General features: G+C 39.9%; 2 protein-coding genes across 4 annotated transcripts in view; both read left to right on the top strand.

Annotated features, from left to right (window-relative positions):
• Positions 1-6,043, top strand: part of LOC124061081 (disks large homolog 1-like) — a 94,115-nt gene extending 88,072 nt beyond the window's left edge. For all 3 annotated transcript variants that reach the window (XM_046392613.1, XM_046392612.1, XM_046392614.1), the window contains 4 exons: positions 378-550; positions 633-742; positions 921-1,012; positions 2,008-6,043. In XM_046392613.1, the coding sequence (XP_046248569.1) occupies positions 378-550; positions 633-742; positions 921-1,012; positions 2,008-2,114 (482 nt within the window). In that variant the 3' untranslated portion in view covers positions 2,115-6,043. The remainder of the gene's footprint in view (positions 1-377; positions 551-632; positions 743-920; positions 1,013-2,007) is intronic.
• Positions 6,044-6,162: 119 nt separating this feature from the next.
• On the top strand, positions 6,163-17,462 carry meltf (melanotransferrin). The gene is made up of 16 exons (XM_046392616.1): positions 6,163-8,247; positions 8,518-8,672; positions 9,342-9,441; positions 9,670-9,855; positions 9,947-10,103; positions 10,985-11,052; positions 11,149-11,333; positions 11,814-11,979; positions 12,154-12,296; positions 12,595-12,691; positions 12,783-12,977; positions 13,278-13,431; positions 14,070-14,137; positions 14,215-14,402; positions 14,761-14,953; positions 15,550-17,462. Exons 1-16 carry the CDS (start codon positions 8,199-8,201, stop codon positions 15,615-15,617), a joined length of 2,172 nt encoding a protein of 723 aa, XP_046248572.1. The 5' UTR covers positions 6,163-8,198; the 3' UTR covers positions 15,618-17,462.
• Positions 17,463-18,167: the final 705 nt, after the last annotated feature.

The raw sequence follows: 18,167 nt of genomic DNA, 5'->3' as shown, positions 1-18,167 counted from the left end.
AGCACCAATCTGAAAGAAACTTAAAAGGAGACAAATGTCTAAAAGTAAATCACAGTAAAAGATCAAATTTACAAAAACTGCAAACCAATCAGCAGTGAGTAGTGAGCTGGAACACCACCATTTTTTACCTGAGCTACAATTGTGTGTTTCTTCTTCTGTATATTGGCAATTTCTAGAAATAAAATATGCATTGAAAAATCAATTGAAAAATCCATCAATAGATGGACACTTTTACAAATACATACAGAAACATGCAAAACACCACGATAGCAATTACTTATATAACAAAACTGGATGAAAGGGACCTCATATATACATGATTGTATTTTTTCTTTCTTCAGTTACACCTTAATCCATGTGAAATCTATGATCCTTAGACACAACGCGGCCGCGGCGAGACTACGAGGTGGACGGCAGAGATTATCACTTCATGTCCTCCAGAGAGCTCATGGAGCGAGAGATTCAGGAGCACAAGTTCATAGAGGCTGGACAGTACAACAACCATCTGTATGGAACGAGCATACAGTCTGTCAAAGAAGTCGCCGACAAGGTGAGTTTAAAGAGAGCGTGTGAGGAGAGAGAAAGACAGATCGCAAACAGAAAACAGAAACAACTCTGTCTCTCTCTTCCAGGGTAAACACTGTATACTTGATGTATCAGGGAACGCGATAAAGCGTCTCCAGATGGCCGGCCTCCATCCCATCGCTGTCTTCATTAGACCACGCAATGTGGACAACATTCTGTAAGTAATGTGAAGACTAACCGCAGCCAAGCTCAACCCTTGAAAAACAGCCCCATACCTCACCTAAATTTAATAATAAAGAGGTGTGTCCCAGTACTTTTGTCCATTTATTGTATGTGAACATGTTTAAACTTCTTGTTCTGCACCTTGATATTTTAACACCTGTCTGTGTCTCCAGAGAGATGAACAAGCGTTTCACCGAGGAGCAGGCGAGGAAGACCTTCGACAGAGCTGTCAAACTGGAGCAGGAGTTCACAGAGTACTTCACTGGTCAGTTACCAGCACACAAACCCAGATGCTGCTTCCTTTCTATCTCCTGTGTCATGCTCCTGCCCCTTTGGGGGGGAGAGGAGCTAATCTAATTTAAATGGGTGTAAATGCAAATTCAGAGCTCTTTTCCAGTTAAATAACATAAAATAACAATATTGTTGTGTAGCTGTTATCAAACCAGAGGGTCAGTCAGGCTTACAGTTATGTCATTGCAGATCAGTTTTAGTTACACCGTCATTAAGACTTTTCTGATTCAGTCACCTCGCAATTCATTTACGCGGTAACATCATCAACTAACCTGTGATGAAGTGTTTGCCTCAGACTCACACCACTGACTGGCAGGGTCCCAAAGTCTATGGACAGATCTCTTCTTTCACTGTCCTTCCCTCTTTGGGCACATAAAGAAAATCATAAACTTTGTTTTTGTTTAATGTACAACACGCAAAGCAGCAGCTTTTTAGCAAGGTAAATTTGACATGAGCTATTGTATAGTGCTTGTTTTCACGCAAAAAGGGGCATTCTCGCAACATTGGTTACGTATTGCAACCCGAGATTCTATGAATAGGCATAAGCCTATACGAAATAGAACAGGAAACTAACTGCTCTCATGTGTTTCTCAAAATGTTGAACCATTGCTTTAACAAAAGTAGCAACATTGTTTAGAAGAAGAATTTGTTTTGTAGATCACAAAAGATCCCAGTGTCTTCCAATGGCACATTTCATTTTCTCCAAGCCAGACAGAATGTTTGGTTCAAACATGGCTGTACATGCTTTTCCCATAGAGGAAGACTGCGTGTAAAGAGCATACATACACAAATACACACTCAGATACACAGATGTTGACCTTTAAAGGTTACTGCTCCCTTAGTGGAGATTTTGATTATAGTTCCTTTCTGCATACACACAGCGAGTTACTGATAATATGTTTTGGTGAATTCTTTAGCAATTTCTCCTCTCCACTCCCTCTCTTCCTCCCTGCCTCTCTCTCTCTGCAGCTATAGTCCAGGGCTCGTCTCTGGAGGAAGTGTATTCACAGGTGAAGCAGGTCATCGAGGAGCAGTCTGGTCCTTACATCTGGGTGCCCACCAAGGAGCGACTCTGAATAAACACACACACATGCTACATGATCACACACATCACTGTTTCAAAATGTCTCTGATTTTCTATTATCAGCCTGCTTCCTCTCTCTCTCTCTCTGTCTCTGTCTTACGCACGCATTACTATAGTGCACACGCGCACACACACACACACATTTACACAAGCTCATAAAGTTGGACGAGGCTGGGACTATCTGGGACTGCGACTTCCTGAACTGGGAGGAGCTAAAGTCTGTCCAGCAGCCTATCGGTGGATCTTCCTACAGCTCGGTTCCTTAATGTTTAAGGAGGTGGTTCAAATCAAGGCGACACGTACCATTATCTGATTTGATTTCATTATTGTTCTTCTTATTGTTGTTGTCGTTGTTGTTTTCATATTAACAAAGGGTGATGCATTCATGTATGGGTTTGTAATGATAATATTGTCACCAAGAGGCAGACTTTTGCACGCTGTAGCTTTAAGAGCATGTTTTTGGGACAAAATCTTGATCTCCTGTCTTTCCTCACGGCATCACTCCTGTTTAGATCTTCTCTTGTCTTTTTTTTCTATCTTTCTCTCATATTCCATCCCTTCATCGTCCTTTCCTCCCCAGACTGTCTACAGACTTTAGATATGAGGTGAATAACATATAATGTGCCCCAGCATTTTGGCATCAAGGGCCAAAATGAAACTATAGTACAATTACTGTTTAGAGATGTAGCAAAAAAGTAACCATAAGCCACTAAGACACATGTTGACGTTTCTTGATATTGCAATCAGAAATTTTAAATCAAAGCTTGAATAGAAAACCAAGTTAGATTGCTTAAAAATAGATAAAGTAAGGAGTACTTAACATTTTGCTTATTGAGGGCCAGAAAAAACAAACAAATTTGGAGGCCTAAGCCCGTACTTATCAAATTTCTGAGAATTATTTTTCATAGATAATGAGAAAAGGCATTTGCCAAAAGTAAAGACCGGGTTGCATTTATCAAGTATCTCGCTCCGATTCACAGCTGAATCAGTAGGAGTCGTCTTTCAGAGCAGCTCTCAAGTCATCACATGACATTACCACATGACGTTTTCTGACCATATGAACTTTTTCATTGTTTTTAAAAGGGATTACATTTTACACAAAAAGTTGATTTTATGAGCGTGAAATCTGTGTGTGACATTAACTACAATCTAATGCAGTGATTTCCTCCCGGGGGTACTTGTACCACAGCGGGTACCTCTGCTGTGTATGTGGAGACATTGTAGAGATTGTAGTTTAGCTAATTTGAAAAATACGCTGATTAATTGAATTTAAAACATACATCCACATACTGACTCAGCTGTAACAATTAATTTAGTTGTTATTAAGATATATTAAGAGTGAGTAATTTGTCACAAGTAAATGGTTGGACCATCCAGTTTTTGGCGTACTGGAGGCTATTGGGCTGGGCTGTGGGGGTGGGGGTATGTCTTATAAAAAGGTGGTCGCCACTGATGTATATCATATAAATTCTACTAAAAAAGGTTAAAATAATGGGGAATCAGCAGGAATAGACAGAACAATCAAGAAAATCAAAGGCTAATGAAGGCCAAGTGAAAGATTTTTTTCATTGAGCAGTTTGGTAAATACGGGCCTGGCTTCCTCTGTTTTAAAATCTTGGGTTTGTTTTGCCCAAGTCTTAGCCCCCACAGTGGCTTCTCTGCCTCCCTCCTCCCACTCCCCCTGCTCCTCTCTGTCTCATGCCTTCATCACCCCCCTCCTCTCCTTGTCCACACCCACAGTGTGACATTTGTTGAGCACTCAGCATCAAACAGTGTATCATCATCATCTTCATCAATACTATCATCATGATCATAATCATCAACATCATCGTTATAGCTTTCCTTCTTACTGCAGTTGCACTAATGAGGGCTGGTTTTTAAAAGCATCTTAGAACTGATACCATCCCAGTGCTTTGATGTGTGCTACACTCCCTTTTCTTTCAGCTGTCGGTGGTGATTGTGCTGTTCTAACAGAGATCAAGACGGTCAGGGAACACTGTTTGGTTTTTGCAGTTATCTGTGTAGTTAAAGATATTGGTCAAATGTTACTGTCAACTGCATCTTTTGGCAACACATTTTTATCATGCTGGATGTATGAGTTTTAGCCTTCAGTCCCAGTATGCATAAATAACACCTGAAACTAGCACCATTTGTGACCTCAGTGCTCCATATTTTACCCTTTGATATGGGCACATGGTGGACAACGAAATCGATGCATTTTTACCTGTCATCCAGCAACAGTGTCTGTCTTTAAAGGTATTTTCATGATCCTATTGATGTATTAAATGGCACAGAACGTTTTCACAGACTCCACCAGCCACTGCCCCACCCTGCACAGTGGACTTGTGGAGTCCACCTAACCTGTGGAGTTTTACGCCGCTAATTCTTTTTGAAATGTAGTGAAATTCTGTAATATATTTATTTGGAAACATCATTTTCTGCATTATAGGTGCTACAGTAATTACAAGAACAGACCCTGAAAAGTCTGCAGCAGTCTTTGCTGCTCATTTCAGCACTGTAGTTGTTTTATTTTTATCTGACAAATTTACATGTTGTGCTAAATAGTTCTGGTAGCTTAACTAGTGCTATGTAGCAGTGTTTTATAAGTGGGTCCCTGTTTTGATTGTATCATCCATAAGCACAAGGACCCACTGGCAGCATAATTTCCATCTTGCCATCAGTTTCGCACTGTACTGCTGATTGACAGTTTTGGTGGTGAATGTAACCTTTGTTTACAAAAAACTGTCACGATCTGTGGAAATAAACTGTATAAAGGTGTGTTTAGCTTTAGGCAAACATTTTATCTTTCCCAGGAGAGGAGATGAGATCTATGAGATCATGAAAATACCTTTGAACAGTCCTATGCTGTGGTAACAGGTTAAAAAACATAATTATTTGGCTTGACCTTTAAAGCAACTTAGTCTTTTTGAAATAATCAGTGCATCAAATGACAATGTGAAAACAATGTACCATTGTGAAAGGGGTTGCTTGTAGTGATGGACCTATAGAGAGTAATTGTCTACATCTGCAGCTCCCCCTGGTTTCAGTTCAGTCTTTAGCTGTTTTGCTGCAACGTTTTGGTTCATTGTAAGCTAGCTAACAGTCTCATAGCACTGTATTCAAAGAAAAAGCTCTAAAAACCCACTGTACAGTATCTGCCACCCCACAATAGCAGATAGACAGAGTTAGCAGCTAGCTGGTGAACATAGAGGCTGACTTAGCAACTGAAGAGCCCAACATTTACCTCAGCAGCTGGTGGAGACCAAAAACAGAGCTATAAAAAGAGAGTGAAGTCACAAATGGGGCTAAAACATGGTGATAATCTCTATCATCAAGCCTGCCATTTGAAACACCAAGATGCTTTTGGTAACACAGCCCCTGTATGGACCTTGTCAGCCATCCACTTCCCATCTCCACCCTCAAACCCCCCCCCCAAGGCGACTCCTCCAAGCTGACTGGAGACCAGAGACATACAGAAAGAATGTTCTGTCAATAGAGTAACTCTTAGACCTAATTAATTGACCACATGTGTTTTGAAAGCTTTAATATTTCCTCACAGAATGTTCAGCTAAACAGTTTCTTTCCATGTATAATCCTTTTGAATCGAGTAAACCAGTGGTGTTGTCATTTGGCGGAACTGGACTTCCTGTATGTCTATGGATGTATGTTTTAGCCAGGGGACCATGTCACTGTCTGTTAGAGTAAAGCACCGATGCAAAGAATCTATTACAGAGATGGATCTATATCTAACATATTATAATATTTATCCCTGCTCTAACTGCCTATTTTGGTACAAAAAAATAAAAGTCTTTATTGAGATTTACTGAAATCCCTCGAGTGATGAGCAGAGATGATTATTCTTTGCTTTTGAGTTGTGGAATGTGTATGAGTGAACCAAAATTAAAGAAGTAATCAGAAAAACAAGCCTAGCTTTTTTAGTTTTGATATTGAAATTTTCAGCAACTAAATAGGTGTGAGAAACATCTCATTGAGGATTTTTGAGAATGAACAACAGTGTAGAGCAGCAGTTCTAGTCATTATCTCCTGAGGAAACTGATTTTAGCTGCGCACACTGCTGGGTTTAGTGTTGTCACAGTGCTACTCAGAGTTGTGGTTGTGCTGGGCAGTGAATCTCAGAGGTCAGTTCCATTGTACATACATTTATTATTTTCACAGATCCATCCTACTTCTGTCTCAGCGCATTCAGATATGTCAGGTTCAAAGTTCACATTATTACTGTCCTTGAGTTCATCTGGTCCTTGAGTTCAAGCAGTCATAATTTGGTGAATATCCTGCAGTACATATGATCTGTAAAGATTTTATAGAAATGCCTTTGTTGTACGTGACAATAAGGAAAGTTTTTAATGTTTACAAGAAAAGTTGTACAAGTTTACTCTTTCAGAGGAAGTCAGATGTGGAAAGAGGTCCTCAGGTCAGCTGATGACAGGTGCTGACTCCAGCTGTCCTGTCAGGTAGTGTGGCGTCCTGACACACACGTTTGGCTGTCATCTCCATGTAATGCAGCAGCATAATCTTACTTTCCAGACAACTTCTTTGTCAATTTCTGCAGTCAGATGTGCTGGTTATGATACTGTTTTCTGTGTGTTATCTACCCTGTTTCATCATATATTATGCATAATTTTAAAGCTTTATTATTCTTATCACCTATGCTTGATAATCTAAAGTTTTATGATCAGTCTCCCTTCCTGTGTTTTACAAGATGTCTGCAGGATTATTTTATTATCATAATAATGTGACTTCATATCCTGCATATCCCATTTGGTCGAAGCTTAATAATTTGCAGAAACAGCCACAACCTGTTGAAGCTGTGTTAGAAGTAGTCTCAGTGTCTAATCAAACAAAAATGAGAGACTTCTGGTGCTAAATGCCATAAAGCTGTTCGTTCTATCATAACACCCATGTTTGAAATACTTTACTGTCATATGGACAATTACAGTCAGCAGTCAATGGCAATGAAATTCTTAATTCTCAGGCTCCCTCCAGCAATACTCAAATCACACAAGTAAAAATTTACCAAAACTTGAACTGAAACTTTCCTGATGTGATGTGAAGCAGATACTTGCTGTTACAACACTAGAAGGCTGAATGCTTTATATGTATTGAGTAGAGATATATATCTATATCTATATGATATGCATATCATTTTTATCTATGGCAGCCCTTTGCACTCAGAAACCTGAAAGAAAACTTAAGTGTGTGATTTATATGGAATCCCTGTGCATGTCAAAAAATTGTAATACATTTTGACAAAAAATGGAAAAAGGAAAAAACAACTTGATATGAAAATTAGTAAAGTACAACTCTGACCAAATTGTACTTCAGTATACTTGAATTTAGTTAACATTTGTTGATGAATTTAGAGGATTGCATATCAAGTCAAAGCCCCGATTCAAGCCCAGAACATCAGCAGTGGAGGTCATTTACCAGAAGGCTGACTTTGCCTCACTTTACTTCTATGGTCATAAGGTTTAGTTCACGGTGTCTGCAAATGTGAATAACTGACTGTATCAACGTCCATGTTCTGTTCAGGACAAACATCTAAAAGTCAAAGATAGGGTAAAAGTTAGCAACTAAAGCAGGTGAACAGACTCCTTGTGTTTGTGTTGTTGCAGTCAAAGCAATGAGTCAGTGACCAATAGCCACTCTGTGTTGGCCTGAATCCCTTCTTTCCTTTTGGCCATTAGTGGAAAAGCACCACACGAGCGGTGAGAGGAAAGTAGAGGTGAGGTTCTCTGACTGTAAAAGACCTCTCTGTCCGGACTTTGGCCAGCAGCCAGGTAGCAGCAGCAGAGACGTGTCAGACCAGCAGGAAGGCACGCTTAGTGAACTCCTCTCTCAGCTACTCGAGCTGAGAGTCTTGTGATTCCTGAATGACATGTTGTAGACCACTGAGTCATAAATCACCAAAAATACAGCCTCTTTTGAGCTTCACAAGAGGACTTTAAGCTGAGTCTTGGAGATAGAAGTTGGACTTTGACTCAAGAGTTATCTTATAAAACAGAGGAGAGGAAAAAGGCTTTTTCACTCATCAGACAGAGGAAGAGAAAACAAGGCCATGGCCATGTGGAGGACAGCTGGAGTGCTACTGCTAATACTACAAACCGGTAAGAAATGATGTTTTTAATGATGTTTAAATAAAGATTGTATTCTGTTTGGTTATGTAAAACCATCTGCCTTAATTAAAGGCTGAATAAAATGTATTTAACTTTAACTGGTTGGACTGCTCCAAAGATGAAGATATATATAATAAAGTACACTAATAGATTTTTTCAGGCCATCAGGTGACATTTCCTCCATATTTACAGGATGTTTTCATTAACTATTTGGAGGGATAGTTTAAAGATGAATTGTTTCTGTGTCTTTCTCTCTGTCAGTATTTGCCCAGAGCAGCATCAGATGGTGTACCATCTCAGACGCCGAGCAGAGGAAATGTCAGGCCATGTCGGAGGCTTTTGCTGAAGTCTCAATCCGTCCGTCACTCCGCTGTGTCAGTGGAACAACAGTGCAGGGCTGCGTTCAAAAACTAGAGGTAGAATTTCAACCATCAGAATTTCAATCAAATAAACTTTGTCGAACAGAAAAGGTTTGAAACACTTGTAGTTATAGGAGTTTCTGATGGTTTTATACTACCTTTGCATCATATAAACCTTCCTAATTTAGTCACTGGTTATGTTAAAGGAACAGTTCATCCAAAAATGAAAATTCAGCATTCATCAAGAGTTGATTTTCTTTTCTGGGTGAACTGTTCCCTTAAATCATGTAGGACAACACAGGACAGCACAGTTAAAAGACAAGGTGCAATGAGCTTGTTATCAGGGAGCACAGCGTACACTGGGTAGTTTATGATGGGTGTCAATGTGTCAATTATAAATTGTACTATAGCCTGTCGTTGATAAGGAAATACCTGATATACTCAAAAAGCATTGCTTCAAAGTATGTTTATCCTGGTCAAATTTTATGTGGATCTTCATCTTCATCTTCATCTAGCTAGATAGACTTTCATATTCTTAGGAGGAGGAAACATATGGTTGTTTTGTTCCAAAATGTTTACTTACTCTAAATACTTTCATCACAAGTCCACAGAAATGGTTTGCAGTGTTCTACAAGTTTAAGTGTTTATGCTAAATATCGAAGGTATTGTGGAAAGTCCCTTAAATTTTTAACATCATTACTCTTTTTGCTCCTTGTATCTCTGAAGAAGAAAGAAGCTGATGCCTTGTCCATGTCTGGCAGTGAAATTTACCAGATGGGAAAGACGGCCTCATTCAAGATGGCTGCCAGTGAATCAAAGAGCGATCGTAAGATTCATATCAAACTTCTTCAAAGCATCAAAGTGAGAACAATCAGCAGCAGTCACGGAGTAACACGAGTGCTAAGCCTGCACTTCGATCTCCAAGTTCTTGTGCATGTTCTCTGATAACAGCAGTACAGAGACTGAATGTCACCCTGTACAGTACACTGGTGTCAAAGTACTCACTGAACTTATTGTCATGTGTGTGTTAACACCTGTGCTGGTCTTGCCTCAGAAACCGGCGCCTCCTACTATGCAGTTGCTGTGGTGAAGAAACAAAATTCTGCCATCAACATCAACAACCTGGCAGGAAAAAAGAGCTGCCACACAGGGAAAGGCCGAACCGCTGGCTGGAACATGCCTTTAGGATACTTAATAGACCAGGGCTACATGTCTGTGATGGGCTGTAACATCCCACAGGGTAGGAAACATACTATACATAACCTGCATATACATAGTAGGCTACATACAGAAAGCTGGATCAACCTGTGTGTGTGTGTTTGTGTGACCAGGTGTGGCAAATTTCTTCAGTGCGAGCTGCATCCCCGGAGCCAATGAAGCTGGTGACCCTCCATCTCTGTGTCAGCTGTGCATAGGAGACCAAAGTGGTCAGAACAAATGTGCGAAGAACAGCCAGGAGAGATACTTCAGCTATGAAGGAGCTTTTAGGTAGCACACCTTTAAATACCGCATACCCCACACTTTCACACATCTGCACAACTGTACATGCAGAGTGGATATTATGTCATCTAAGTTTGCTAATTGTTTGTCCTGTTTAAATATTTAGACCTTTTATCTAAGAATTTTCGGGATATGAAGCCAAGCAGTTCGAGCAGTTTTTGTAATATTGCAATTTTATCTTTGGGTGCCCCCTTGCTTACTGCATAATACATCATACAGTATACATAATGATATCAATTAAAGGGCAGTTTCAAGAATGAAAAGTTAATGCTAAAATCAAATTTCAAGGCTGTTTGAGGATACTGTATTAAGGATTTTTGCAACAACGATACTATAACATTAAGGTAAAAACATTTATCACAATATCTATAAAACAGTTAAACATTTGCGTTAAAAGCCAACTTTAGCATGACAATATCCTCGCAATGATAATGCTAACATGCTAATGTTTAGCAGATATGATCTGACCCTGCTTCAACATTTCAGTTTAACATGCTAACACGGTAGCACTGGTTCACTGGAGCAAAAGTTTCTGGGATTCATCCTCCGGAAAGCCCCAATGTCTGAATAAAATTTAATGCCAATCTGCAATAGTTACTGAGATATTTATTTCAACATTGCATTAACGATATTGATATCCTTGAGATGTGCTCATAAATAAAACACAAGCAAAGCAATGAGAAGGACAGACAAGGGTGAAGTGTGTTAGCATCCTCTTAATTTTTGAGAGAAAGCAATAGGTTTTATGAAAAATTAGGGTTTGAGAAACACAAACCATTTCAAAGCGGCTTGTGTGAAATTCTCTGAGAAGACCTGGCCTGCACATTTCATACTCAATGTCTCATATGCTCTTGTTTCAATCTTTCTAGGTGTATGGCTGAAGGTGCAGGAGAGGTGGCTTTCATCAAACACACAACTGTCGGGGAGAACACCAACGGTAACGTCTCACTTAGCTGAACAGTCTGTAATTATTACTACTGACCCTTTTGGTCAATTTGTCACAGTCAATTAAATGGTTGGATGTTTTCACCAGGTCTTGGCCCAGATTGGGCAAAACCACTGCTGTCATCGAACTATGAGCTATTGTGTCGTGACGGCACCAGAGCTCCTGTCACTGAGTGGAAAAAATGCCATCTGGTCCGTGTCCCATTTCGTGGGATTGTGGTCAGCAATGATGTCACTCCTTCTGTGGTGTTTAACATGCTAAAGGACGGTCTGGTATGTCCAAACAGCTCACTGTGGTAGACAAACTGCATTATCGCATCCTATAACATCAGCATTTCATTTTCCAGCATGTGAGGAGATGATAGGTAATAAAAATGTCATAGCATCATAATCTTGGCCATAATTTTTATGTCTTCATATCTGGTCAGCAAAAGCTTAGCTTAGCTCTACACAAAGAACGGAATCAGCAGGAAACCGCTGACCTGGCTTTGAGCAAAGTTAACAACATCTGCCTGCCTGCACCACTAAAACTCATGAGTCTCTCCATCCTTAATGGTGTAAAACCACTATGTGTCATTCTTACTGTTTACTGCTGTTTTCTGAATTGTAATGAACTTTAAACCTAAGAGTTAAAATACCAGTAATTTAACTTTCCATGTTGAGCTTCTTTGAATATCTTAGAATGAGCTTTATACATAAAATTATTTAAATCACCTTAGTGTGAGATAACTGGGTGTAACTTGCTGTCTGCAGGAAAAATCAGGCTTCAACATGTTTTCGTCCGCGGCCTATGGAGGAGGAACTGTTCTCTTCTCTGAGTCGTCTACCATGTTTCAAAACGTGGAGTCAGATGACCCTCAGAAGTGGATGGGCCACTTCTATTACAATGCAATGAGAGCCATGGACTGCAAAACTGAAGGTGAATTCTATCTATCCATCTGTTCAAGTACTGATCTAAATGTTAATTTGCCAAAAATGACTGTGCCTTGGAGGATACCTGGAATATACAAACAACTGGGCTATCTATTTTCTTCCATCCTTCTTGTCTTCTTTCCTTTTTCACCATCCACTGATCTGTCTATAAATATCCCAGATGTCTTGCGATGGTGTGTGGTGTCTAGCGGTGAGCAGCAAAAGTGTGCCGACATGGCTGTGGCTTTCCAATCTAAGAGTCTGACTCCAGCCATCAAGTGTGTCTATGGGGACTCTGTGACTGACTGCATGAAGAAAATCAAGGTAATACATTTTTCTTAATCCTCCCGGATTCTGAAGAACAGTTTGAGTGTTATTCTTCTTTCACTTTAAATTAAAATATCAGTACTAAAAAATTAGTATAACAAATATCTAAGGGAAAACATGAGAATCTGATGGAAATGGTTTCTTGAGGGTGATCTGATATTTAGAGACATAACATAAATGTTTTTGTTGATCACTATATGCACTGCAATGACTTTGGCCTTAGCATGCTAACATTTGCTAATTAGCGTGAAACGTTAAGCACGATTGAGGCTAATGGGATATCAAATTTGTGTAGAACAAGGAGGCTGATGCTGTCACGCTGGATGGCGGTTACATCTACACGGCAGGCAAAGAGTACGGCTTGGTCCCTGCAACCGGCGAGAGCTACACGGGTAAAGGCAGAGACAGAGCAGTCACAGCATTTGTTTCAAAGAATACAGATGTTTGACTTAAGGTTTTTGTTTGTTTGTTTGTTTTTTCCAGGCGACCAGGATGGTTCCATGTACTATGCAGTCGCGGTGGTAAAAAAGAGTAACCAAGACATCCGTAGCCTTGATGACCTGCGTGGCCGTCGCTCTTGTCACACCGGATATGGTCGCACGGCTGGCTGGAACATTCCCGTATCAATGCTGATGGAGAGAGGCCTGATCACGCCTCAGCACTGTCAGATACCCCAAGGTCAGAACTCATAGAAATCCCGTGGTCAATTACTGTTGCTGAAATGTAAAAAAGTACTGACAAAGACCAATGGCAAAATCTTCAAATGTATTCTGATTCTCAACCCAAAGACATTTTGCGTCTTTAGAGCTGTTTATTTAGAGATAGAGATAATTAATAGATCATGAAAATGGTATATGTATATATGATATGTTGTTTAAGGACTCAAAGCCTTAAAGGATTTGTGGTACATTGTTGTGGACCACACACTCATTGCTTTCAGTCCTTGACTTTTTGTTTCCTGTTTCCCACAATGCTTAGCGGTGGGAGAGTTTTTCAAGCAGAGCTGTGTGCCAGGTGCCAACCAGCCCGGCTTCCCTGAGAACCTGTGTGGTCTGTGTGTGGGAGACAGCTCAGGCAAGAACAAGTGTGAGAAAGGAAAAGATCAGTATGACGGATATGATGGGGCCTTCAGGTACTAAAAACTGCACCACCTTTAACACCTGCACCTCATCGGGATTACATGTTTCATTCTGTATACACAATACAACTTTTTTCTTTTCATCATATCCTCAACCTCACAAACCTGGGCTGCATTTTTATGTGATCAGCACCAATTATAATTATTTTTTTTGTTTGTTTATTTCTTTGTTTATGAGACATTTTGTGGAGATGGAGATGTCGCTGGAATGGAGATGCAGCCTGTCAGAGGCATGAATCAGACTTTGCAGTTGAATTGGACAAAAAATAAATGAATAAACAAACAAACCCAAATCCAAATCCAAAAGTAAATTGATCTAAGCTGTATGTTGTAGTGTGAGTTTTCTTAACACTGTTGTCTTTCAACTACTGGTAGTGATTGGATTTTTCTTGCTGAAATGCACTTTGGGAATTGAAGTTAAATCCTCCTGAAGTCTTTGTCTACACAGACTTTAACTTATGAACCAGATATTTTCTGACATGGTTGTTCATCTTTTGTGCTTTTTGTACAGCAAATTAACTTCCACGTGGCGTTTCTGAAATAGCTTTTTCATCTTAACAACTCTCTTTCCTTTAGTAGAAAAGTTATGCTACACACTACATGTCTGTCTGTCTGTCTGTCTGTCCATTCAGGTGTCTGGCAAAGGGAGATGGAGATGTCGCTTTCATCAAGCATTCGACTGTCCTCCAAAACACTGATGGTAAGACTCCAAGATACAAAATGTCTCATAACTTTAAGGGACGTAATTAATCCCCCTCACTTTGTGCGTTTGTTCAGGTAACTCTGGTGAATCGTGGGCAGCGGATCTCCAGTCTAAAGATTTCCAGCTGCTGTGTTCTCAGAGCACTAGAGCCGAGGTAACACAGTACAGATACTGTAATCTGGCCAGGGTCCCTTCCCATGCTGTAATGGTACGCCCTGATACCAACATCCACGCTGTCTATGGACTCCTGGACCGTGCACAGGTAAGACTGTTCATCCCGCCGGTGCTGTTTGTGAGCGAGTCAAGTTGCTGCTGAGCAGCCACTGTCAACTTTCAGATGCTGATGTATCTTTGAACACAGGGGGTGTGTATTCATCAGGGGGTTTTCTAAAAAAGAGCCTGGTTGCTGCATAATTACTGTGTGAAGGACGTAAATTTGACTGATAAAAAAAGGATCAATAATAAAAACATAAAAGTGACAAAATGTTCACTGTCATGGATGAATATGTCCTTGGATATGTTTCATTTCACAGTGAAAAGAGTGGAAATCAGTGGCTAACTGGAATCCATTTAGCTGGTCAGTTTTGATGTTTATTCAGTCCCTCTTTGTTTCCTTGTAGACGTATTTCGGCAGTGACACGGGTTCTGGTTTCAAGATGTTTGACTCCCAGGCCTACACGGGCACAGATCTCATCTTCAAAGACTCCACTGTCCGCCTTGTGGGTGTTGGTGACAGAAAGACATACCAGGAGTGGCTGGGACAGGGCTACATGGACTCCCTGACCGACATGGAGTGTAGCTCATCAAGTGCAGGTAAAAACACAACAAGTTAGATCATCCAATGCCAGAACAAGCGATTGCTGTTCTTAATGTTTGGATGTTTGTTTCAGGCTCAGCCTAAAAACTGGAAACAGGGGGAAGCAGTTAGCCCAGCTCTATCCAGTGTACAGATTAATGGGACTATTCATCTCAAAATAAAAATATAAAATTTTTCCTCTTAATTGTGGTCCCTCTATTGATTTGGTGTGAGTGGCAGAGTTTTGGACGTATCAGCCATAGAGACATCTGCCTTCTCTCAAATGTAATTAAACTAGATGGCGCTTTGCTTGTGGTACTTAGCTCACACCAAAACATTCTAGCTGGTTAAGCAGCACTGCTGGTAAGAGAAAACAAATGTGTATTTTTGAGTTAAACGGTCCATTTAAACAAATAAGATATGTGTTAATCATTGAGTGTTAAAGGTGCTGGTAGGAAGACTATCACAGTTTGGATGGAGCCAGACTGGCGTGTTGCAGGACTTTTTACATGTGTTAAGAATGTGAATATTTTTACACCAGTGCAGAGTGAACTTCCACTGTTTTCTCATGTACAACCTGTTTAATATTTCCTCATTTCTCTTCCTCTTCCAGTGATGTCCTCTGTATGGCTGCTGCTGATCGCTCTGTTCAGCAGCATGTTGACCAATCTGTGGATGTAAAAACACAACACGAGACCAGCATCCAGCCCCTTCTGCTCCACCGCTTTGCCATAGCTTTCCCTCCATGGCTGACTCCTCTGTCCCTTTTTCTTCCTCTTTTCTCTTACACCGGAATCTTGAGATTCTGAAGATCCACTTGTTTTATAATTGATTCTGTGTTTTCATCTTAGAATTGGATAATTTCTACCTGATTGTGTGTTATTTGAATATAAGAAAGGATGGCATGTTGGGCCTGCCTTTGGATTTAAATGGTGCTTGTGTTTTTTGAGGTAAAGAAGAGAGCAGTTGCCAAAAGTCTGTCAGTCAGTGTGACTCAGACATGTTGAGAGAAGGTGTTGCTGTCACTTGGTTTACTGAAGGTGAGCTGCCATATCAGTGTGTATGCTGCTACCTGTTACATTGCTTTACAGTGCGTCCCTGTCCCTCCAAAGTTTTACAAAGAACAGACAATCTGACTTTTAACTTCACATGAGGCTCACGTAATATTTTAACTTCTAATTTACCACAGAAGGTGCTACTTACAAAATTGAAAAATTACATTTAAAAATGTTTAGTTACATTTATTTCCAGAAATTCTGGATAATTCACAGATGTCAGCATTTGTAGAACTAAATTCAAAATTTTATTACGTAGGTGAACAGACAACCTTTTATACTAATTAATTATCCTGAACAACCACCAAATCACAGAAAAAAATAAGTAAATAAAAATTAAAGCCTCAGGACTCAGGACCTCGAAGGCAATAACTGACTCCAGATCAGCACCCCTGATTTCTAAGGCTGCATGTGAATACAGAAGTCAGATTGCTGTTCCGCTCTGCTGCCAGCTGCTAACGAGCACAGCCATCTCGTAGTCTGAGCCTTGTCTTCCATGATAAGCTAATGCCATATCAGTGAATATGCACTAGTGTTGCCTCCACACTAAGCTGTTCTGAGGATGAGTGTTTGTCCAGAGGTTGTCTACTTCATGCATTCTCCTCAAATTCCTTAAAATCGGCGAGCTAAATACTTAAATCGATCTGGTTTAAAATGATTTCAGATGGTGTTCGTTTCTGGCCTCACATTGAAATCTTTTGTTGTTTATCAACATTACTAATCTGATGCTTTTGAATGGAAACTTTCAGCAAATGGTAAGCAAACCTTCTAACTGCAACCATTTCTTTTTTATCATTTCGGTTTATCCATTTGGACAAAAGAAAGGGGAGAGTAACTGACTCACTGGTCAGGTTCCATCAGATTTGGGGAGAACATAAAGAAAACATCCTGTGGTTTGTGCTGGGAGGGTGAATGAGTTTTTCTTTATCTGGATGGTTCAAATCAGAGGTTGCTCATGTCAGCTGAAGAAGACAACAGCCGTTAATTTATCATGTAATTTTGATGTTTAAAGTCTAAAAAAGGGCTGTTTTACATGTGTTTTATTTATGATAAGAAAATTTCCTTATTTTTTCATGGCCATTCTGAGTCTGGTGTCCTCCAATCCAAACTCACCGCAGGAAAGTCTCTTTCTTACCCAAACTAAGCAGTGCTTGTCCCGTCTGCTGTACCTCCCGCTGCTTGTTGCTTCTCCCTGTTTTAACTTGTTGATTTGGATGTGTATTTTCCTATGTCGAGAGATTTTATTTTTATATGAAGTTCAGGTGCCATATCAGTGTATATGTACTGACTCATGCTGTCAGAAACCAGTTCCTTCTCTTTCTCCTGATAAGAGATTTATTTCTATGTGAAATGATTTAACATGTAACTAATATTTAGTTGCCAGGCCAGTGTGTCTGCATAAGTATTACTACATACAACTGCAACTTGTGCTGTTTTCTGGAACTTGTTCAAATGAAATAAAGCTATGTACCGGTAAAAATACCGTGTTTAGGTATTCTTTTTGAGAATTTATTGTGTTAATATTCTGCAGTTGTTTCAAACTGATCTCTGATCAAGTGAGAACCCTTTCTAAGTGTTAATGGCTTCAGTTCCCCACAAAGACGAGGTTCAAACACTGTTTAAAGGGTAAAATTCAAAGCACTTTAAAGGCACCTAAACCAACCAATTCTCGACTCTCAGAGCCTTGAGAGTCACAACTAAATTGTTACTACAAATGAAATTGTCCAGTGTTGAAATAATTTTAAACATTTCTGTTTTACAACAGTGAGCATCAATTAGCATGATTTTCAACCCAATCTGGATGCATTTTTGAAAGATTGTATTTGTACTCAAGCATATTCAAATAACATGAGGAAACAATGGAAAAAGCAGAATCAGAATCTCCAGGCGCTCAAAGTGACATGAGACTCAAATGATTCATTTATCAAAATAGTCACAGAAATAAATCAAATAATAAATAGCACTCAGACATTTTCCACAATCACCTAATTGGCCAGTCACTGCAGCTCAAAGTCACTGTACAATATACAGTATTTGGGTTGAGGTCAAGGCCAGAGGACAAGAACGTGGAGCCAAGAAGCGTGATCATATGTGCTCCTTTGCCTCCACAAATGTCAAAAGGTGCAATTAAAAAAATATCCTCTTAGCCCCGCTGTGAAAGCAAATAAGCTGAGTT

This window comes from Scatophagus argus, chromosome 6 (assembly GCF_020382885.2).
Source record: "Scatophagus argus isolate fScaArg1 chromosome 6, fScaArg1.pri, whole genome shotgun sequence".
Classification (NCBI taxonomy): Eukaryota; Metazoa; Chordata; class Actinopteri; family Scatophagidae; genus Scatophagus; species Scatophagus argus.
This window is presented reverse-complemented; position numbering and strand designations above follow the sequence as displayed.

Coding starts and splice junctions, on each gene's coding strand:
- meltf (XM_046392616.1), top strand. CDS start 8,199: ATGGCCATGTGGAGGACAGCTGGAGTGCTACTGCTAATACTACAAACC. Junction 8,248..8,517: donor ACTGCTAATACTACAAACCG/GTAAGAAATGAT, acceptor TCTCTCTGTCAG/TATTTGCCCAGAGCAGCATC. Junction 11,334..11,813: donor ACATGCTAAAGGACGGTCTG/GTATGTCCAAAC, acceptor TGCTGTCTGCAG/GAAAAATCAGGCTTCAACAT.